This window comes from Salvelinus fontinalis, chromosome 10 (genome assembly GCF_029448725.1).
Source record: "Salvelinus fontinalis isolate EN_2023a chromosome 10, ASM2944872v1, whole genome shotgun sequence".
NCBI lineage: Eukaryota > Metazoa > Chordata > Actinopteri > Salmoniformes > Salmonidae > Salvelinus > Salvelinus fontinalis.
In genome coordinates, this window is record NC_074674.1 from 34,449,727 (window position 1) to 34,473,509 (window position 23,783).

Consider the following 23,783-nt stretch of genomic DNA (forward strand, 5'->3'; position numbering starts at 1 on the left):
TAATATCCAACGAGTAATCTAACCTAACAATTTCACAACAACTACCTTATACACACAAGTGTAAAGGAATGAATAAGAATATGTACATAAAAAAATATATGAATGAGTGATGGTATAGAACGGCATAGGCAAGATGCAGTGGATGGTATAGAGTACACTATATACATATGAGATGAGTAATGTAGGTTATGTAAACATATAAAAGTGTCATTGTTTAAAGTGACTTTACTGCTGGCCCAGTAAATGCTCTGATGTTATGGCCCATGTTATGCAATGGGTGGTAAGGAACATTTGATTAGTACCTTGAGCACAGCTGAGGTATTAGTGTGTTCCAGACTGTTACATTCTACACATGGAACTGATCTCTCTCTCGCTCTCTCTCTCTCTCTCTCTGTTCATTCGGTCTCCTTTCTGATTCTGACTGGACTGGCTGAGTGTGCTTTCTCTTTCTCCTCCTTCTATTTTTTTTTCTCTTCTCCTCTCTTCTCCTCTCCTCTCCTCTCCTCTCATTCTCTTCTCCTCTCATTCTCTTCTCCTCTCATTGTCTTCTCCTCTATGTGCCAGCACAGCTGCACTGGACCGAATCTATGTCTCCTCACAGTAAACCAGGCTCTATAGGTTCTGATTCAAACACAGGGTATTGTCTGAACTTTTCAACATTCCCCTTCTTACTGTCTCTCTCTCTTTCTCTCTCTCTCTGCACAAGGAGAATATAAATGACATTTTTTAAATCAGGAGTTGACAGTTTGCTCTCTCTGTAACAACAACTCTAGTTATAGTGGGATTGGGAAAGTTATTTCAGTGGTTTCAATGACACAATGAAATACACTATGTACGCACTCTGCTACAGTGAAAATAAACCATTTACACAAACAGCATGACTCCTAACTCCTAGAATGCTGAAGACCACCTTCAAAAAGACTGTATACCATGGGTATGACAAAACATGTATTTTTACTGTTCTAATTACGTTGGTAAGCAGTTTATAATAGCAATAAGGCCTGGGGGGGTGTGGTATATGGCCAATATACGCCGCGTTGCGTTGTGCCTAAGAACAGCCCTTAGCCGTGGTATGTTGGCCATATACCACACCCCCCCAGGCCTTATTGCTATTATAAACTGCTTACCAACGTAATTAGAACAGTAAAAATACATGTTTTGTCATACCCATGGTATACAGTCTTTTTGAAGGTGGTCTTCAGCATTCTAGGAGTTAGGAGTCATGCTGTTTGTGTAAATGGTTTATTTTCACTGTAGCGGAGTGCGTACATAGTGTAGTGTATGAGTGCGTACATTGTTGCTTAAATATGCTATGATGTCACTTACAGTACACACGGAACTATAAAACCTCCCTCCACCATGCATTAAAAAGAGTAGAAAAGAACAAGGGAGACATTAGAGGCCCCTGCTTAAGACTGGCTTAGCTCGTTTCACTGAGTCTTAGCACAGACTTTGCTCATAAATATATATCAAAGGAATACATCAAATCCCATTGCACCACTTCTCAATGCTCAACCCCCAAGTGTAACTCCAGTGTCTAACATTTGAAGGGCACCTTTATTTTACTTTAGTAGAAGTTATGAGGCTCACATTATTCTTTCATAACACCCCCATTATATGTGTTGGACACAAATATGAATAAGTGCAGAAAGCTAATGCCAGGATTGCTCAATTTTCTTTCCACTAGTAAACCAGATTCCTCGCTGAAGTAGGACTTGCTAGTGAGCAATCAACTGAAGCTTGGTTTTAATAAATTGCTAATTTGCGAGTCTAAACCCCAAAATGAAAGCTGGCCAAAGCTTACGCGTCTGCTTCTGCAAAGTGGAGGAAGTGAACACTGGATACAAATAGACACAAATGTCAGTCTGACAGACAACAACTCCGTTCGGGAACAGTTAGAGGTGTGTAGAGTTAGTGATTTAACATTCTGATAACCCCAATACAACTTGTGACCTCTGACCTCACCTTCTGCTGAAATTTGCCTCACCATTTGCCTCATGCAGCGTGACACATCTCCTTCGCATAGAGTTGATCAGGCTGTTGATTGTGGCCCGTGGAATGTTGTCCCACTCCTCTTCAATGGCTGTGCGAAGTCATTGGATATTGGCGGAAACTGGAACACGCTGTCTTACACGTCAATCCAGAGCATCCCAAATTGTGTTGTGTGACCAAACTGCACATTTTAGAGTGGTCTTTTATTGTCCCCAGCACAGGTGCACCTGTGTAACAATGATCATGCTGTTTAATCAGCTTCTTGACATGTCAACCTGTCAGGTGGATGGATTATCTAGGCAAATGAAAAATGCTCACTAACAGGGATGTAAACAAATTTGTCCACAAGATTTGAGAGAAAAAAACTTTTTGTGCGTATCGAACATTTCTGGTCTTTTATTTCAGCTCATGAAACATGGGACCAACACTTTACATGTTGTGTTTTATATTTTTGTTCAGTGTAGAGGCTTTTTTTGCTCTCCCACATCACTTATAGACAGAAGATCTCCACTAAACATAGAAGCACATGGTTTATCTGTCTCACTGTGACCGCTGATAACAAAATTGACTGCAGTGCAAATACAACGTTTTTACAATTGATAAAAACAACAACGTATAAAATGATGCTTCAAATGAAAACCGAGATGAGCATTAAAATATAAACAGTTAACTATAGGCCTATTTGAATCATATTGAAGTATATGTTCATGTTCAATCAATTGAGTTATATTTTGCTACTTGTAGACTAGTGTCTGTAAATTGCCTGTACATTTCATGATGTGTAGCCTAACATGTGCGCAATGATGTGGCAAAGCAGTGATTTAGTAAGCATTAGAATAAGCTGTAGGTGGGAATCTCTCTCTAGGTCCTAGGTGCTGATCCGTCGTCAGTATTGCGAATATAATTCTAATGTTAAGGTAAGATTTGAATGGAGAAGGCTGATCCGACAGCAGCGCTCCCTTTCTTTCGATCCTATCAGTATCGACACACTCCAATGACACACTTAGTAACCATGCTCTTTGTGCTTTTGAAGAAGCATGTTACATCTTCGACCGTTGTAGGAAAATGCATTGTTGAAACACTCTTAGTTCCATCGCTATTGGGGAAACCGGGCCCTGGACTCTTTCTCCCCCACAATATTACGTTTTTAAGAAAAATGTACCTTTGTGGTCAGTAGGAGCATAAACATCTAATCTTGACAAGCTATCAACAGATATGAGGGCAGGGTTTCACACAGGAGGTGTGTTTTGCTTTAACCTCTCCTGAGGCATTTAGGGAATGCTAACCACAAGTCACCCTTCGGGATCAAGTACTGCAGTGTTACAACTCTGAAGGACACCTATCTGACACACACATACACATAGGTGCATAGGTGCATACACGCACACACACATACACGCACGCACGCACATGCGCACGCACGCACGCACGCACACACACACACACACACACACTTTTCTTATCATGTATACTGCCACAATGAATATGATAGTGCCTGAGGTTTTCCAACAGAACTTTGTAGATGTCAAAAAGTGAGCTGCAGTCTATCAGCATAATGTTATTCTGGAAACATAATGGAGAGAGCATTGTAACATGGTCTAGGGAATAGCCATGCAGGCCTCCTGCTGGTGTCTCACCTCAGTGTGGCATTATCAGATGTGTGTTAGTCAGGCTTGTTATCATAGGAGACATGGCCTCCTCCTGTGAGCAGGCACTGCATGGTGTACTCCTGAATCAGCAGCTTTCCCAATGCTGCTAGTCATACTCTTGTCCCGCCACTCTGTCTCTCTCTCTCTCTCTCTCTCTCTCTCTCTTTCTCAGTCGATCTCTGTCTCCTCTCTCTCCGTATTTGTCCCTTCTCTCTCTTCCTCCCTTTTTCTTTCAGCCTCTCTCTCTCTTCTACAGCGAGTCAGCACTTTAACCGTTATCACACGATGTGATCACATGATGTTCATCAGTCATCAATCATCAGCCGATGATTAGATAATAATAACAGACTATCAACTTAATAATATCACATTGGCAACCAACCCATATCGTATTGGCCACCAACCCATAACGTATTGGCAACCAACCCATAACGTATTGGCAACCAACCCATCACGTATTGGCAACCAACCCATCACGTATTGGCAACCAACCCATCACGTATTGGCAACCAACCCATAACGTATTGGCAACCAACCCATAACGTATTGGCAATCAACCCATAATGTATTGGCAACCAACCCATAACGTATTGGCAACCAACCCATCACGTATTGGCAACCAACCCATAACGTATTGGCAACCAACCCATAACGTATTGGCAACCAATCCATAACGTATTGGCAACCAACCCATAACGTATTAGCAACCAACCCATAACGTATCGGCAACCAACTCAGGGCCTACATCATAACAGATTTACGCTATAATAATAAACCAAATTATAATTAAGATAAAAGCAATTTGTATCTTAATCGTGAACCAATAAATAACATCATAACAAATAACAATCAAATCATAAACCACATAATAATAGCCACATTATGAAGCGACGTTTTACCAAAATGTCCCAATTCATTTCTCAGGACTGGATTGGACCTGTTTGTAAGATATGATAAGGAATGGATTGGACCTGTTTGTAAGATATGATAAGGAATGGATTGGACCTGTTTGTAAGATATGATAAGGAATAGATTGGACCTGTTTGTAAGATATGATAATGAATGGATTGGACCTGTTTGTAAGATATGATAAGGAATGGATTGGACCTGTTTGTAAGATATGATAAGGAATGGATTGGACCTGTTTGTAAGATATGATAAGGAATGGATTGGACCTGTTTGTAAGATATGATAAGGAATGGATTGGACCTGTTTGTAAGATATGATAAGGAATGGGGGATTGTCATTTTAAAATTATCTGCAACTCAAAACCAAAGACCTGTCACTGACTGATGAGAAAATTCTATGAGGGAGAGAGTTTGAGTCAGATATTTTCTACATCTCTCGACTGTAGGGATAGTAAGGATGACTATCCACAAAGAATGAAACAGCATTTTCAGGGTTAAAAGCCACAGTCTGAATGAATCGCTGCTGAAAACAATCTGTTGGAAACTCGATCTGATCTCGCTGTTCCCTCTTCCCACAGACTCAAGGCTCACTTACGAATGTGAAATAACATAAAACGACACATTTTCTTCATTAGAGCCTGCATGAATCAGTCTGAGACAAGGCGACAGCTTGACTCCAGCATCCTGGTCTATACCACCCACTCCTAGTTACAGACGTCTGGGAAAATGTTGATGAATACTGCAGTTCTTTACGTTTTTTGGGTCTGGTTTAAAGTTTTTTAAGAGGAGCTTATTTATGTTTTTGGAGGAACTGTGCCTATAAGTATCCACTTTAAGAGCCATTTAAGGCACGTGAGGTAATGTGTGTGTGTGGTGTGGTTGTTGTGGTGGCCCATTGGGGATTTGCAGAGTTTGGAGACCAACTTCACAGGTGGGTTGAGGGGTCTGTGTGTCGAGGGATTTAGGAGGAAGGGAAGAGTCCGAGTACGTGGGCGTGTGTGTGTATGTGTGTTTATGTGTATGTGTGTGTGTATGTGTGTTTATGTGTATGTGTGTGTGTATGTGTGTTTATGTGTATGTGTGTGTGTGTGTGTGTTTATGTGTGTGAGTATGTATGTGTGCTTTGGGGGTAGACTGTCTCGGCGGTTTTAAGTTGTTAGACCATACCACCAGACGCAACTGAATGGGTAGGTTTAAAATAAATGCATTGCCCCCTGAGGCATTTCAATAACAGGAGCCTCGGGGGCCGGCGTGTGAAATCAAATCCGTGGTGTGGTTTCTTCCCCTCAGAGTAGCCTACCTGGAACACAGCTGGCCTTCACTGAGACCCCTCATATAGAGGCAGGAGGTAGACACATTAGCATTAACCATAATCCTGCATGTACACTGAATCTGGTTTAGGGGTTCAACTCAATCACTGAGCTCTGAACTCTGGACCAGGTGTGAGCTCAAGTAATGGGGTGAGATACGTACGTAGCTGCCATTACCCTGTACGCACATGAAGAGAAGCAGGAAAGCTCAGGTAATTGCTATCAGAGACGACCTTGGGTAAAAACATATTGGCCTGCCCATTTGGAGTGATTGACGTAGCAGAGGCGATGGTAACTGCTCTCCTGGGGCTCTCCACACAGCTCCATTGTGTGCCCAATTAGGACCATGGCACCATGATGTCATAAAGCGTGGCTGGTGCCTGCACCAGCTCTCATCAAAAAGCAGCACAGTGGAGTGGAGCTTTATTACTCCCACACAGGAAGGGACTGGTCCACTCTGCTCTCCCCCACTCCATATATAATGTATTAGAGCCGCCAGTTGTGTTTCAGTCTCCTAGCGACCCTCACCTAAACAAGACGTACCCAAACGGACGCATGACATCACTGCAGGCTCATTCATACGTTATTATGAGTATTCCATTTCTTGTGAAACATTTCCACCATTTTGGCATTAGTATAGCCATGGAGCTCAGCTCCAAAAACACACACAACAGGCTTTACACTGAGAGTCGTGCAGAACAGGGGAGCAGAGGTCAGAGAGACAGAGCCAGGAGTCTTTGATTTTCCAAATGAAATAGAAAGCGCTCGGTATCCGCCACTGGTTTCGGATGACAGGGGATGCCTTTCAGCAGAAACAACAGCCAGACAGCATTCTCCATTGTCATTGTAAGTGTAAAATTAGTTCCAGTTCTCTGTAATCTATTCCAGCTGCTGGGAGATTGTGGTGGCTGTGATAGAGCGATGGTTGGAGCATCAGACTCAGAACAGGGTCGGACTAATTCTAATGGGCAAGGCTGTGGTCAGCCGCTCCCCCGACTAACATCCCCAAGAGATATTGCCCAGAACATTCCAGAAAGGGGGCGGATAATTCTAGTAAGACCGGAATAAAAGAGAAAAACCACTTAAAGAAAGAAAGACGGAAAGGAATTTCGCCTCGGCGTCATGTGTGGCCCCTTGGAACAATGAAGATGCTATTCTAATCTGAGACAATATACAGTGCAAACAGCCGGCTCACTGAATGAATGTCAGTCTAAACACAGACATACTAAACTGGGTGTTGCTAAAAAAGACAAAATAAGATTAAAAAGGGCAGTAAGACTGTGATACCACCCGCAGCTTTGGGCTCGAGATCCAGAGCCACAGTCAGTGACTCGGTGTTCCTTGGTTCTGGTTCTGGTCCATGCGGGTTTGACTCTGACTGTTAACTGTAACATGTGAATAGTCTTAAGGACAGGCTCATCTTCTAGATGTGGTTTAGTGGCTGGAAGACAAGATGGTTGACTAAAAAAAGCCAGTGAATTACAGTATTACATACTCTCCTGTCCCATGCCACGTCCCTCAGCAATCCCTGTTATTTTTGACATAATCGATCTCACGGTTGGTTAGGTTACTTTCTAAATGTAATTCTATCAGTCTATCAGAATTCCAGTCACTCCAATACATGTTATACCCCTTTATCTTCAAGAATAAGACTTGGAAATATGGAAGTATAGATTAGCCAAATTCTTTTACCTGAGCATGACTACAACACTAAGGACTTATTAGCCAGCCCTGCTCTGTTGTTTATGATTTTGTTGTCATGGAGGACTGATTGGGCTCATTGATTCAAGTTGAAAAATAAATGCTGCGCTCATGGAATGGCATGCTTTGAGCACTACTGAAAAGTGCTATTTACATGTGAAAAATGAATGCCATATGCTGCATTTGCTATGGGCCTATTGTTGACCTTTTTGTTGGTGACACTTTGATATCTTCACAATTTGCAGCTGTTTAACGGGCAAATCCACAGATGAAACAATAACAAAATGGACACCCCGCATCTGGTTTGGTAAAAGCTGAGGGATGAGCCTGGAGAAATGTAACCACTCTCAGATTAATAGACAGAGCCATGGATGCAAGGACTGGCCATCCATGATATCAAAATGATTGTTTTAACCATGTTATAAGGCTCTACAGTGTTTGTTTACATTGACAATGTTTACAAACATTAGATAAAAACTGGTTTATAGTTTGGGTTCTCATGGAGTAGGACAGTTGAACTAAACTCATGATGCATTTATAAGTTATATTCTTCAAGAATCAATATATACAGTATATAATTTATAAGTCCAAAAATGGATGTAGCAACTACAGATTGCCCTTTTAAGTCTATCAAAAGTGTGCGAGTTTGAGCATGTGTCCATTAGATCGCATTTTTCACTGTCTGTCCACTAGTTTAAAAAACAATGATTTGGGAACAGCCATTCACAACAACCACAATCCGTAAGGCGCAAATAGCTAAATGATAGAGCATCAGTGTGATTCACATCAATACGCTATGTAGATATCAATAATAAGTGATATCTGTATCGCCGTAGACTACACCACTGCTGTCATCCTTACCTCCAAGCGTTTATTCAAGTTGGATAATCTTTGGAAAGCCTGTTCCTGCTCTTTTCCCGCGAACCATCAAACACATTTGGTGTGTCATCATAGTGGTCTCTAACTTGTGGTCAGACTTGCTCAGGTGGAACAAACTTAAACTTGCGCCTTTTTTCAATGCTGATTTGAATGTCATTGAGAAAACAGAAAAGCTTCAACAACAAAAAATTCCGCAAACATCCTTTCTGAATTGAAAAGTAATCCTCAAAGTAATCATCTAGTTTTTCAAAAGTACCTGTAATCCGATTACAATTTGTTTTCTCTGGTAACGTAACAGAATACAGTTACCGTTTTTTTGTAATCCCTTACATGTAACCCAGTCGATCATGTGTCATTGAACTGTTAACGTGATACTTAAAAGAGTGGATGAAAGAAAGAGAGAAGGGGGACTGTATGTACTGTCTGAATATGTGTGTCTGTCCAGTGTACTGTCTGAATATGTGTGTCTGTCCAGTGTACTGTCTGAATATGTGTGTCTGTCCAGTGTAATGTATGAATATGTGTGTCTGTCCAGTGTACTGTCTGAATATGTGTGTCTGTCCAGTGTAATGTATGAATATGTGTGTCTGTCCAGTGTAATGTATGAATATGTGTGTCTGTCCAGTGTAATGTATGAATATGTGTGTCTGTCCTGTGTAATGTATGAATATGTGTGTCTGTCCAGTGTAATGTATGAATATGTGTGTCTGTCCAGTGTACTGTATGAATATGTGTGTCTGTCCAGTGTACTGTCTGAATATGTGTGTCTGTCCAGTGTAATGTATGAATATGTGTGTCTGTCCAGTGTAATGTATGAATATGTGTGTCTGTCCAGTGTAATGTATGAATATGTGTGTCTGTCCAGTGTACTGTCTGAATATGTGTGTCTGTCCAGTGTAATGTATGAATATGTGTGTCTGTCCAGTGTACTGTCTGAATATGTGTGTCTGTCCAGTGTAATGTATGAATATGTGTGTCTGTCCAGTGTACTGTCTGAATATGTGTGTCTGTCTAGTGTACTGTCTGAATATGTGTGTCTGTCCAGTGTAATGTATGAATATGTGTGTCTGTCCAGTGTAATGTATGAATATGTGTGTCTGTTCAGTGTACTGTATGTAATGTCTGAATATGTGTGTCTGTCCAGTGTAATGTATGAATATGTGTGTCTGTCCAGTGTACTGTATGTAATGTATGAATATGTGTGTCTGTCCAGTGTAATGTATGAATATGTGTGTCTGTCCAGTGTAATGTATGAATATGTGTGTCTGTCCAGTGTACTGTCTGAATATGTGTGTCTTTCCAGTGTAATGTATGAATATGTGTGTCTGTCCAGTGTAATGTATGAATATGTGTGTCTGTCCAGTGTAATGTATGAATATGTGTGTCTGTCCAGTGTACTGTCTGAATATGTGTGTCTTTCCAGTGTAATGTATGAATATGTGTGTCTGTCCAGTGTAATGTATGAATATGTGTGTCTGTCCAGTGTAATGTATGAATATGTGTGTCTGTCCAGTGTAATGTATGAATATGTGTGTCTGTCCAGTGTACTGTATGTAATGTATGAATATGTGTGTCTGTCCAGTGTACTGTCTGAATATGTGTGTCTGTCCAGTGCAATGTATGAATATGTGTGTCTGTCCAGTGTAATGTATGAATATGTGTGTCTGTCCAGTGTACTGTCTGAATATGTGTGTCTGTCCAGTGTACTGTCTGAATATGTGTGTCTGTCCAGTGTAATGTATGAATATGTGTGTCTGTCCAGTGTACTGTCTGAATATGTGTGTCTGTCCAGTGTACTGTCTGAATATGTGTGTCTGTCCAGTGTACTGTCTGAATATGTGTGTCTGTCCAGTGTAATGTATGAATATGTGTGTCTGAATATGTGTGTCTGTCCAGTGTACTGTCTGAATATGTGTGTCTGTCCAGTGTAATGTATGTAATGTCTGAATATGTGTGTCTGTCCAGTGTAATGTATGAATATGTGTGTCTGTCCAGTGTACTGTATGAATATGTGTGTCTGTCCAGTGTACTGTCTGAATATGTGTGTCTGTCCAGTGTAATGTCTGAATATGTGTGTCTGTCCAGTGTAATGTATGAATATGTGTGTCTGTCCAGTGTACTGTATGTAATATATGAATTTGTGTGTCTGTCCAGTGTACTGTATGTGTGGGAGGTAGCAGGTGGGGGGGCTTGTTCCAGATCCTGGGAGGTTAAATTCAGAGGGCCCAGAGAGTGGCGACCTCGTTCCGCCTGACTGCTCCTGAAAACAACCAGTCAGCCGAGTGTTGAGACTAAGTGGCATCTGCCGTCTGACTCAAATCACCTTCCTTCAGAAAAGCCGTGCCTCGGGACCGCAGGGCCATGCCACCATCTTTAACCCTCCAACCACCCTCTCACCACCTGTAGCCACCACCCTCTCTCACCAACTGTAGCCACCACCCTTGTCAGCCAGCTACCACCCTCACCAGTCATAACCAACCTTCAACATGACGAACCCTCACCAAACAACTGCAGTCACCATCCTTACCAGTCAGATACCACCCTCCACACTCACCAACTACCCAGGACCTTCCAGTTATGAGTTTCATTAAGCTCATCTCTGGTTCATCTCTGAGTGAAGGAGGTGAGTGCATGTTGAAGCTCAATCCTATCAAAGAAAATATCACTCAAACCTTCTCTCATACATTCTTTAAAATTGACACGGATCTGAGTAAAATCAACAGTAACCATTGCTAACAAACATTATAGTCACCCTGCATATTGAACAGGCCACACTAGGATCGAGTCCACAGTGCAGATGAAAGCACAGGAACTGAAAAGTGGAGGAGAGGAAGGGGGCTGGGGGGAGTGAGGCTTTCTTTCTAGCAATTGAAGAAGAATCCAGAATTGGGCCCTCTCTCAGAAAGTGCCCTTAATCCACACTTAAGTCCATTACATATGGGGCGCTTTGGTTAGGAACACAGTGATAAGCCCAGCAAAACCAGGGAACACCATCCCCAATAACAGCACATTGCTGACTCCCTATTTAACATGATTTTTAGCAAATACAAAAAGGCTGTTAGTGCATTTTAGGCAAACGTTTTCATTTTTTGATATGGCTTTGAAAGGAAACTGGGCCACGGAAAGAAAGCATTGATGCCTTAATTGTATTTTTTTCACCACCAAAGAAACTGGGGTGCTTATTGGTGCAACGAGAGAGAGAGAGAGAGAGAGAGAGAGAGGGAGAGAGAGAGAGAGAGAGAGAGAGAGAGAGAGAGAGAGAGAGAGAGAGAGAGAGAGAGAGAGAGAGAGAGAGAGAGACAGAGAGAGAGAGAGAGAGAGAGAGAGAGAGAGAGAGAGAGAGAGAGAGAGAGAGAGGAAAGAGAGGGTTGGAGAGGGGGGAGAAAGCGAGGAAGAGGGAGAAAGCGAGAGAGAGCGAAAGAAAGAAAGACTGTACATAGCCAATAATATAACATTTGAAATGTCTATATTCTTTTAAAACTTTTGTGAGTGTAATGTTTACTAATGTTTCCCTTGTTCATTTCCCTTTTGTTTATTGTCTATTCCATTTTCCCCCACATACAACACTCGTTCTGCCAGTCACATTCTGTTAAAGGTCCCCAAAGTACACACATCCCTGGGTCGTTCGTCTTTTCAGTTCGCTGCAGCTAGCGACTGGAACGAGCTGCAACAAACTCAAACTGGACAGTTTAAGCTCAATCTCTTCATTCAAAGACTCAATCCTAGACACCCTTACTGACAGTTGTGGCTGCTTTGCGTGATGTATTATTGTCTCTACCTTCTTGCCCAAAAATGTTTGTACCGTGTTCTGTGCTGCTACCATGTTATCCTGCTGCCATGTTGTGTTGCTACCATGTTGTTGTCATGTTGTGTTGCTACCATGCTGTGTCTTCATGTTGTGCTGCTGCCATGTTGTCCTGCTGCCATGTTGTGTTGCTACCATGTTGTTGTCATGTTGTGTTGCTACCATGCTGTGTCGTCATGTTATGCTGCTGCCATGTTGTGTTGCTACCATGTTGTTGTCATGTTGTGTTGCTACCCTGCTGTGTCGTCATGTTGTGCTTCTGCCATGTTGTGTTGCTATCATGTTGTTGTCATGTTGTGTTGCTACCATGCTGTGTCGTCATGTTGTGCTGCTGCCATGTTGTCCTGCTGCCATGTTGTGTTGCTACCATGTTGTTGTCATGTTGTGTTGCTACCATGCTGTGTCGTCATGTTGTGCTGCTGCCATGTTGTCCTGCTGCCATGTTGTGTTGCTACCATGTTGTGTTGCTACCATGTTGTTGTCATGTTGTGTTGCTACCCTGCTGTGTCTTCATGTTGTGCTGCTGCCATGTTGTCCTGCTGCCATGTTGTATTGCTACCATGTTGTTGTCATGTTGTGTTGCTACCCTGCTGTGTTGTCATGTTGTGCTCCTGCCATGTTGTCTTGCTACCATGTTGTGTTGCTACCATGTTGTTGTCATGTTGTGTTGCTACCATGCTGTGTCGTCATGTTGTGCTGCTGCCATGTTGTCTTGCTACCATGTTGTGTTGCTACCATGTTGTGTTGCTACCATGTTGTGTTGCTACCATGCTGTGTCGTCATGTTGTGCTGCTGCCATGTTGTGTTGCTACCATGCTTTGTTGCTACCATGCTGTGTCGTCATGTTGTGCTGCTGCCATGTTGTCTTGCTACCATGTTGTTGTCATGTTGTCTTGCTACCATGTTGTTGTCATGTGTTGCTGCCTTGCTATGTTGTTGTTCAGCTGTGCTAAAATAATTGCAAAAGGGTTTTCTAATGATCAATTTGACTTTTAAAATTATAAACTTGGATTAGCTAACACAACGTTCCTTTGGAACACAGGAGTGATGGTTGCTGACAATGGGCCTCTGTACGCCTATGTAGATATTCCATTAAAAAATCTGCTGTTTCCAGCTACAACAGTCATTTACAACATTGACAATCTCTACACTGTATTTCTGATCAATTTGATGTTATTTTAATGGACAAGAAATGTGCTTTTATTTAAAAAACAAGGTCATTTCTAAGTGACCACAAACTTTTGAATGGTAGTGTATGTTTTCAATGCCAATAAAGCCCTTTGAAGTGAATTGAGAGAGAGAGAGAGAGAGAGAGAGAGAGAGAGAGAGAGAGAGAGAGAGAGAGAGAGAGAGAGAGAGAGAGAGAGAGAGAGAGAGGGAGAGAGAGGGAGGGAGAGAGAGGGAGGGAGAGAGAGAGAGAGAGAGAGAGAGAGAGAGAGAGAGAGAGAGAGAGAGAGAGAGAGAGAGAGAGAGAGAGAGAGATGTTGAGAAAAAGGGGAAAAGAACAGGATGGGTTGAGAGAGAGTGGAAAGATTAGGTCTGGGGGGGAAAGAGAGTGAAAGACATTGCTTAAGTATCAAACTTTGAAAAATAGGGGGTCATGGAAGGGCCTACGGCGTTATCACAGGGTCCAGAACTAGGGACATTTGAATTCCTATGACGGTTGTCTGTGTCTTGGGCAGCTGTGTGTGTCCATGTGTGTGATATACAGGTATCAGTGTGTGTGTGTCCATGTGTGTGTGATATACAGGTATCAGTGTGTGTGTGAATCTGTGACAGGCCTTACCTGGGGGCTGACACTGGGACCGTAGCCCATGCCGGGTGAGGACATGGAGTGTGGGCCCATGGGGGAGTTGATGACAGAAAAGGGCGAGCCCAGGCCATTCATGGGAGAACTCAGGGTGCTGATCGGAGAGTGCAAGGAGCCTGAGGGCCCCATGGAGGACGGGTTGAGCAGGGATGGGTGCATGCCCCGGTGGGACGTGGGAGAGCTCAGTGGAGATGAGGTCACCTGACCTGATGAATCTGCACACGAAAGGAGAAGAAAATATGTCAGAAATGGCAGCGTCATTAGCAGTACTATCGTCGTTATCACCGATAATATGATCATCATGATCGTCATCAGCAGCAGCAGGAGCAGCATCAACATCTCCAACGTACTCTCAAAGAGAGCTGTTATTTGAATCAATACCAGAACTGTCTAGCGGTATTAACTTGCCGCAAAAGCCATTACTTTATGATCTATCATGATCTATTCATATGTGATGAAAGATAAACATTGTGGACTGCAGAACAACTGGAGGGTCTTGTTTCTCATGGTCTGATAGTCTTTAAGTGCCTTTTGGCAAACTCCAAGTGGGCTGTCATCTACCATAAAGGCCTGATTGGTGGAGTGGTGCAGAGATGGTTGTCCTTCTGGAAGGTTCTCCAATCTCCCCAGAGGAACTCTAGAGCTCTGTCAGAGTGACCATCGGGTTCTTGGTCACCTCCCTGACCAAGTCCCTTCTCCCCCGATTGCTGTTTGGCTGGGCAGCCAGCTCTATGAAGAGTCTTGGTGGTTCCAAACTTCTTCCATTTTAGAATGCTGGAGGCCACTGTGTTCTTGGGGACCTTCAATGCTGCAGAAATGTTTTGATACCCTTCCCCAGATTTGTGCCTCGACACAATCCTGTCTCTGAGCTCTACGGACAATTCTATTGACCTCATGGCTTGGTTTTTTGGACCTTTTATAGACAAGTGTCTGCCTTTTGCAAATCATGTCTAATCAATTGAAGTTACCACAGGTAGACTCCAATCAAGTTGTAGAAACATCTCATGGATGATCAATGGAAACAGGATGTACCTGAGCTCAATTTCGAGTCTCATAGCAAAGGGTCTGATTACTTCTGTTAATAAGCTATTTCTGTATTATGTTTTTAATAAATGTGCAAAAATTAAAAAAAATACATTTTCTGCTTTGTCATTATGGGGTATTGTGTGTAGATTGCTGAGGAACTTGTTTTATTTCATCCATTTTAGAATAAGGCTGTAACGTAACAAAATGTGGGGAAAAGTCAAGGGGTCTGAATACTTTGCGAAGGCACTTTATAGGCCTATGTTCTAGGCTACATGAGGTGTGTGACTATGATTTGAATAAGTCGCAAAGAAAAGCATGTGCTGCTTCTTACCTTAAGCTGGGCATCATTCACAAGAGATAATATATCATTCACAAGAGATAATATATCATTCACAAGAGATAATATATAATTCACAAGAGATAATATATCATTCACAAGAAATAATATATCATTCACAAGAGATAATATATCATTCACAAGAGATAATATATCATTCACAAGAGATAATATATCATTCACAAGAGATAATATATCATTCACAAGAGATAATATATCATTCACAAGAAATAATATATCATTCACAAGAGATAATATATCTGTCACGTTCCTGACCTATTTCTGTTAGTTTGTTATATGTGTTAGTTGGTCAGGACGTGAGTTTGGGTGGGCATTCTATGTTTTCTGTTTCTGTGTTGGTTTATTGGGTTGCCTGGTATGGCTCTTAATTAGAGGCAGGTGTTTGGCGTTCCTCTAATTAAGAGTCATATTTAGGTAGGCGTTTTCACAGTGTTCGTTGTGGGTGATTGTCTTCCGTGTCTGTGTCTGTACACCACGCGGGACTGTTTACGGTTTGTTCGGTTTGTGTAGTCTATGTTTCCTATTCGTGCGTTCTTCTTGTTTTATGTAAGATCGTCGTTTAGGTCTGTCTACACCGTTTGTTGTTTTTGTTAGTTTAGTCAAGTTCGTGTTTTCGTTAATAAAATATGTCATTTCACTACGCTGCGCCTTGGTTCCCTCAATACTCCTCCTCTTCAGATGAAGAGGAGGAGGACTGCCGTTACAGAATCACCCACCAAATCTCCAGAACCAAGCAGCGGAGTAAACGGAGTAAGGGACAGAAAAAGAAGGAGGAATGGACTTGGGACGATGTATTGGACGGGAAAGGTTGCTACACATGGGAGGAGATCCTGGCTGGTAGGGATCGCCTCCCATGGGAACAGCTGGAGGCACTGAGGAGAGCAGAGGCTACCGGAGAAGGGAACCGGAGTTATGAGGGGACGCGTCTTTTTTTTTTTTTTTTTTTTTCTCTTTAGGGGTGGATCAGCTTAGTATTGCGGAAAGAATGTTGCTTCCAATGTAATTGTCTGCATCATTTCCATTCCCCCATATTTTTTTGGGTAAATATATATATCCATACACGTATGCATACATATACACATATATACATACACATACCTATATAGACATACATACTTTTTTAAAGAATATGCCTTTATTATTATTCCCCGCGACCCTACCACCAATCCCCCAATTGGAGTAAACTTATAAACACTTCTGCTTTTACCTTCAATTTCTACATCTTATACCTATCTTACAGACACAGTCCACTTTACAATAGTTCTCTCTTATTTGTTCTTAGTCCTTCCTCTATTTCTGTTGTCCATCCAATTTTATTTCCACTTGTAACTGTGCTATTTCACAAAAGCTCCGCACCTATACACATTTCACAGATCCCGTATGCCCTATATTGTTTATCTTGTTATTAGTCCCACCCTTCAGCTCCACCCAACCCCTCCCATCTATCTTCCAACATCATCCATTTCGGATTTCTATTTGCCATACATTTCTCAACTGTGCTGTGATGCTTCACAAAAGACCTGAACCTTCCTATTCTCATAGCTTCTACAGATTGTAAATTAAAAATAAACATCTTTGCCAAAATAATTATTATATTATTGATTGATTGACTATGGCTTTTCAAATCCCCCAGTATTGCTATCTGTAGCGTTAGTTTTAGGCAAATGTTGCAATTCTTCAGCCATTCCTGGACCTGTGACCAAAAACGAGCTACATATGGACAATACCAAAATAAATGATCTAATGACTCTGCCTCCTCACAACAGAATCTGCAGAGCTGGGAAGATTGTATACCCCATATATATAACATTCTATTAGTTGCAAGAATTTTGTACAGTAATTTATATTGAAAAATTCGAAGTTTTGAATCCGGCGTTGTTTTGCGTATCAATTCATAAACCATGTGCCATGGAATGGGTACATCGAAAATCTCTTCCCAACTATTTTGCAATTTGTATGGCACAGCTGTTAGTTTTTTGGTCCTTAAATGAAATTGGTATATGTTTTTATTTATCACACTTTTCTTTAACCATTTTTGTTCTTTAATACAGGGCCGACATACAAGTTCCTTACTTTTTTCCCCTTCTACTTGCCTCTTCCATTTTTGTGGTAATGCTGCAATTAATTGGTTGTAATTTTGGGTAGAGCAGACTTTTCCATATGTCTGTGTTAGCTGCATGTGTGACATAACTCCACCAGTCCTATTTATGATATCATTCACAAAAATTATACCTTTTTTAAACATTTCTTCGATAAATACAGTTTTTTTATCAATTATTATATTTGAATTTAACCACAATATTTGTTGTACTATTTGTTCCGTCCTTTCAGGTGGATTAAACTGAAATTGCAACCAACTTTCTAAGGCTTGTTTAAAGAATAAGGATATTTTGGAGATCATTTCCTTTTCAAACAACCGAAAATGAGCAGGTGTAATCTGAATAAAGGGAAAAAGGCCCTTCTTGAACATAGGATGAGACATTCGTACCAGTTTACTAGAGAACCAGTTTGGATTTAAGTATAACTTTTGTATGACCGATGCCTTTAGTGAGAGGTCTAATGCTTTAATATTTAATAATTTCTGCCCTCCGAATTCATATTCGTTATATAAATAGGCCCTTTTAATTTTATCTGGCTTGCCGTTCCAAATAAAATTGAATATTTTTTGTTCATATAATTTAAAAAACAGGTCACTAGGTGTAGGCAAAACCATAAGCAAATAGGTAAACTGTGATATGACTAAAGAGTTAATTAGGGTGATTTTTCCACAAATAGACAGGTATTTTCCTTTCCATGGTAGCAAGATCTTATCTATTTTTGCTAACTTTCTATAAAAATTTATTGGAGTGAGATCATTTCTTTCTTTTGGGATTTTTATACCGAGTATGTCCACATCTCCGTCAGACCATTTAATTGGTAAACTACATGGCAATATAAAATGTGTATTTTTTAGTGATCCAATACGTAATATGGTACATTTATCATAATTTGGTTTTAATCCAGAGAGGATAGCAAAGGTATCTAGATCCTCTATGAGGCCCTGGAGAGACTCTAGTTGTGGTTTTAAAAGAAAACATGAATCATCAGCGTACAATGACACCTTAGTTTTTAAGCCATGGATTTCTAATCCTTTAATATTAATGTTTGATCTAATTTTAACAGCTAACATTTCGATGGCAATAATAAATAGATATGCCGATAGTGGACAACCTTGTTTTACTCCTCTAGATAGTTTAAAACTTTCTGAGATGTAGCCATTATTTACTATTTTACACCTAGGGTTACTATACATAATTTTAACCCATTTTATAAGAGATTCCCCAAAATTGAAATATTCTAGGCATTTATATATAAACTCCAGTCGTACTTTATCAAAAGCCTTTTCAAAATCAGCTATGAAAACCAGGCCTGGTGTCCCCGATATCTCATAGTGTTCTATTGTTTCCAGTACTTGCCTTATATTATCTCCAATGTATCGTCCATGTAAAAAACCTGTCTGATTAGGATGAATAATATCTGACAAAACTTTTTTTATTCTATGCGCCAAGCATTTTGCTAGGATTTTTGCATCACAACACTGAAGTGTAAGAGGTCTCCAATTTTTTAATTGGACTGGATCTTTATATATACCACTTGGGTCCTGTTTCAGTAATAACGATATCAGACCTTCTTGTTGTGTGTCTGATAATCTACCATTTATATAGGAGTGGTTAAAACAAGTTAATAATGGTCCTTTGAGTATATCAAAAAACGTTTTGTATACTTCCACTGGTATGCCATCCAGCCCTGGAGTTTTCCCATCTTTAAAGGCCCCAATTGCAACAAGCAGTTCCTCCTCTGTAATTTGGCCTTCACATGAGTCTTTCTGTTCAGATGTTAATTTTACATTATTAATAGGAAAAAAATCCATACAATTAGTTTCAGTTAGTGGAGATGGAGGAGCCTGAAACGAAAACATATTCTTAAAGTACTTTACTTCCTCTTTCAAAATATCATTTGGTGAATCATGCGTGACTCCATCATTTGTCACAAGTTTTAATACATTTTTTTTGGTAGCATTTCTATATTGAAGATTGAAAAAGAATTTGGTGCATTTTTCCCCATATTCCATCCAGTTCGCTTTATTTTTATAATATATTACACTGGATCTTTCTTGAATAAGTTCCTCCATTTCTTTTTGTTTTTCCTCTAAATTATTCTGTGCCTCTATGGTACCGTTTTTATTGCTATCTAACTGTACTGTTAGTCCTTCAATTTCCTTTGTTAATATGGACTCTTTTGATCTAAATTGCTTTTGTTTTATAGATGAGTACTGAATTGCATGGCCTCTAAAGGCACACTTAAAAGTGTCCCATACAATAAGGGGATCTGCTGTACCTATGTTATGTCTGAAAAAGTCAGTTATAAAATCTTCTGTCCTAGTTCTAAACAATTTATCATCTAGTAGACTTTGATTAAATTTCCAATATCCTCGCCCACGTGGAAATTCTGTAAGAGAAATATATATGCCAATTATGTGATGATCCGACCGCATTCTATCCCCTATCAACACTTTTTTAACTTTTGGTGCCAGAGAGAATGGAATAAGAAAGTAGTCAAGACGACTAGCTTGATTCAGCCTCCGCCATGTATATCTCACTAAATCAGGGTATTTAAGTCTCCATATATCCACTAATTCCAATATATCCATGACATTCATGATTTCCTTAAGTGCCTGAGGGTGATAATTTGTAGTGTGATTTCCTTTCCGGTCTATAGAGCTATTTAAGACCGTATTAAAATCTCCCATTATAATAATAGAGTCTAGTGTTGCTTGTAGAGTTGATAAGTTCTTATATATATTTTCAAAGAAGCTTGGATCATCATTATTCGGACCGTATAGGTTAACAAGCCATATTTGTTTATTGTCCAATAACATATTTAAAATAATCCATCTACCTTGAGGATCTGTTTGGACAATTTGCACATTTGGATCAAAATTATTGTTAATTAAGATCATCACCCCTTTTGAATTTCTTTGCCCATGGGAGAAATATATTTTGCCCACCCAGTTCTTTTTCCACAAAACTTCATCTAAAACTGTTGAATGGGTTTCCTGTAAACAATAAATATTATAATCCTTCTCTTTTAGCCAGGTAAATACTGATCGTCTTTTCTTATTATCTGCTAAGCCATTACAATTGTAACTGGCTATACTTATTTCACCACTTACCATGAGACACACCTTTCATTCTTTTAATCAGAATATATTTTTGTAAACGTACTATTAAAAAGTAACATAATGATTGAGTGTCTATATAGTTGTACCATGATATTTGCATTTCTACTAAGTAAACCTCCAATTGGTCCCTACTATTCCACCCGCTAAAAGGCCTCATCTCGAGATGGCTTGTCATCCCAATGCCCGGCAGACCACCCTCGACCCCCTGTATCCCATAGCCCTGAACCGACTGGGATCCATTCTTTGAAAAGAGCATACAGTTCCATTTACCGAATTGAAGTAAATCAATTGCCATATGCATTTCCATTGCCGTCACCTCGATTTGTATTATATATAGCTGTGGATCATCCTCTATTGTACCTTACATCTTTTACTTCTTCTTTCGCAACAGTTGTGGGATACACACATACACACTCAGCCCTTACCCCCACACAACCATAAGCTCACTTTCTCAACAGTTGCACCATCCCAGAGCCCAACTCAAGATGGGTCATGATTTCCAAATGCTATTGCAGTTGCAGCTGCATGAGAAGGCCTGCAAGACCGCGCAAAAAAATAAGCAAAAATTGAAATTTATTTACCATTGTCATATCCTAGATAATGGCAGTCAAATGTACACCCTATTCCTGAAAAAACACCCACAATACGGCCACCAGTCATGACCATGTCCCCACGCATCTCCATGCAGTCCGACCTTGATTCTGTGCCACCAGGGCCACAATAATATACCCCCTCTCTGAATGTCCGAGTGTGACCCCCTCCCCATGGGTTACTGCAGCTAGTGTTGCCAGCACTGCCACTGCCTGGGTGGGGGTACCCCACCGGAATCCCCACCGGCTAGGTACAAGGTCGTCAAGGTTCTCATTAGCAGCTTTGAGAAATTCCTTGTATATTTTCCTCTCCCTTTAGGGGGCTTTGGCTTTGCAGGACCAACCCTGCCAAGCAGGCTCAGAATCTTGAGGGGGCAGTGCTGCTCTTGGTCTCTGACCTCATTTTAGCTGCATATAGACCGCTTACAGCGAGCACATAAAACAGTTAGGGACTTCTCCTTAATATCTGGGTCATTCAGGTGGGTGTCTAGGGTATAGGGCCATAGACAGTACCATTAAAATAGGATAATAATTAGATATAATTTATTAAGATAAAAAAAATGTAGTTTTCCATGATAGGACAATAAATAAATAAGACGTATAATTCATTATAAAAGTATATCCATCATCTGAACAACATTGAAAGCCCTCTCATACCCGGCTCACAGCAATACATTGGCTCTGGGATATGCAACCATTTCATTACTCACTCACTCAACTTTCCAAACATAACAAATAAGATAAAAAATAAAATAAACACAAACCATACCATCCACACATACTGTGCCTTCTGTTTACTTAGTTTTTATCTTCACTGTGTAAAAATAGTGCTTGTGTGTTCAATTAGTTATATGTGAAGATTTATAAAAAAGCTATATTTTTTGTTGTATTGTTACAATCAGTAACCGGGCTTGAATTGTGTTTATTTTCCTCGTCTATGAGAATTTTGTAAATTTTAAAATAACCATGGAGTAGTCTTTGTGTCTCTGAACAACTGGTTATCAATATATAGTTTATCAACGACGAGAGCTACTCGTTTCGCTTTTAATCTGTTTTCTTTGAAAATTGGATACAGAACTTTGCGCCGTTCTGCAATTTCTTTCGGAAACTGATCATTCATGCCAATTTTGGTCCCAGCAAGTCTTTTACCTAGGCTTTTAACCATTATTTTATCTTTAAATGAAGCAAATTTTGCAACGATTGGGCGTTCGTACCTCTGCCCTCTCTGTCCGAAGCGGTGAACACGTTCAAGTTGGATTTTGTCGACAACTTCGCATGGAATCTGAAGCGCTGTACGGAGGAACTCTCTAACTATAGATTCAGGAACTTCTCCTTCTTTTTCTTGGATACCTGTAAGTACCAAATTCTCTCTCATGGATCTAGTTTGAATCTCCAGTAAGGCTTCCTTCAGAACGATGTTCTCTTTTTTAATTCCATTCATTTCGGTTTGAATCTTATTGACTGTCCCTTTTAGCGCGTGTGTTTCCTTCTCCAATGTCGCAGCTTTTTCATCACTCATCTCTAGGCTTGCCTTTAACTCTTTTATATCCTTACTAAGTAATTCAAGTAAACCCAGTTTGTCATTTATTGATTTTAACAGATCGGTTTCGACCTTTACCATTCCCGGTGGTGAGAATATTAAATCGTCAGTATCTGTCGAAGAATCTCGCTTGCGTTTTGTAAACGGTTCCCCTGTCTTATTCTCCGTCATGTTTGGTTGTTGTCTGTGTTCGTAATATTTGTCGATAAATGTCTCTAGTCTTAGGATTTGTTTTGTGTTATTATCCAGATTGAAGGTTTATCACTCACCAGATTATGTAGTGCTAATATTTTAGTCTATTTAGCAGATATTTCGAATATTATGTTTTATCTTGAAGTGCTCTACATAACTTCGTTCAGTCCGCCATTACCTTTACTTTACCTTTACGTCCGCCGTCTAGGGCTGAGAGAGGGGACGCGTCTTGCACGGAAGCCCAAAAAGCCCGTGAGTAACACCCAAAAATTTCTTGGGGGGAGGCTAAGAGGTGGTGGGCCAAGGGCAGGTAGGAGACCTGTGCCCACTTCCCAGGCTTACCGTGGAGAGCGGGAGTACGGGCAGGCGCCGTGTTACGCAGTAGAGCGCACGGTGTCTCCTGTACGAGTGCATAGCCCAGTGCGGGTTATTCCACCTCCCCGCACTGGTAGGGCTAGATTGGGCATTGAGCCAGGTGTCATGAGGCCGGCTCAACGCGTCTGGTCTCCAGTGCGTCTCCTCGGGCCGGCATACATGGCACCTGCCTTACGCATGGTTTCCCCGGTTCGCCTACATAGCCCGGTGCGGGTTATTCCACCTCCCCGCACTGGTCGGGCGACCGGGAGCATTCAACCAGGTAAGGTTGGGCAGGCTCAATGCTCAAGAGAGCCGGTACGCCTGCACGGTCCGGTATTTCCGGCGCTACCTCCCCGCCCCAGCCTAGTACCTACAGTGCCTACACTACGCACTAGGCTACCAGTGCGTTTCCAGAGCCCTGTTCCTTCTCCATGCACTCTCCCTG

At 41.0% G+C, this 23,783-nt stretch overlaps 1 protein-coding gene across 7 annotated transcripts in view; it reads right to left on the reverse strand.

The window, feature by feature from the left end:
• The window catches only part of LOC129864070 (retinoic acid receptor RXR-alpha-A), a 162,526-nt gene that overhangs the window by 48,731 nt on the left and 90,012 nt on the right, over window positions 1-23,783 (reverse strand). For all 7 annotated transcript variants that reach the window (XM_055936651.1, XM_055936653.1, XM_055936647.1 and 4 more), the window contains one exon: window positions 14,031-14,269. In XM_055936651.1, the coding sequence (XP_055792626.1) occupies window positions 14,031-14,269 (239 nt within the window). The remainder of the gene's footprint in view (window positions 1-14,030; window positions 14,270-23,783) is intronic.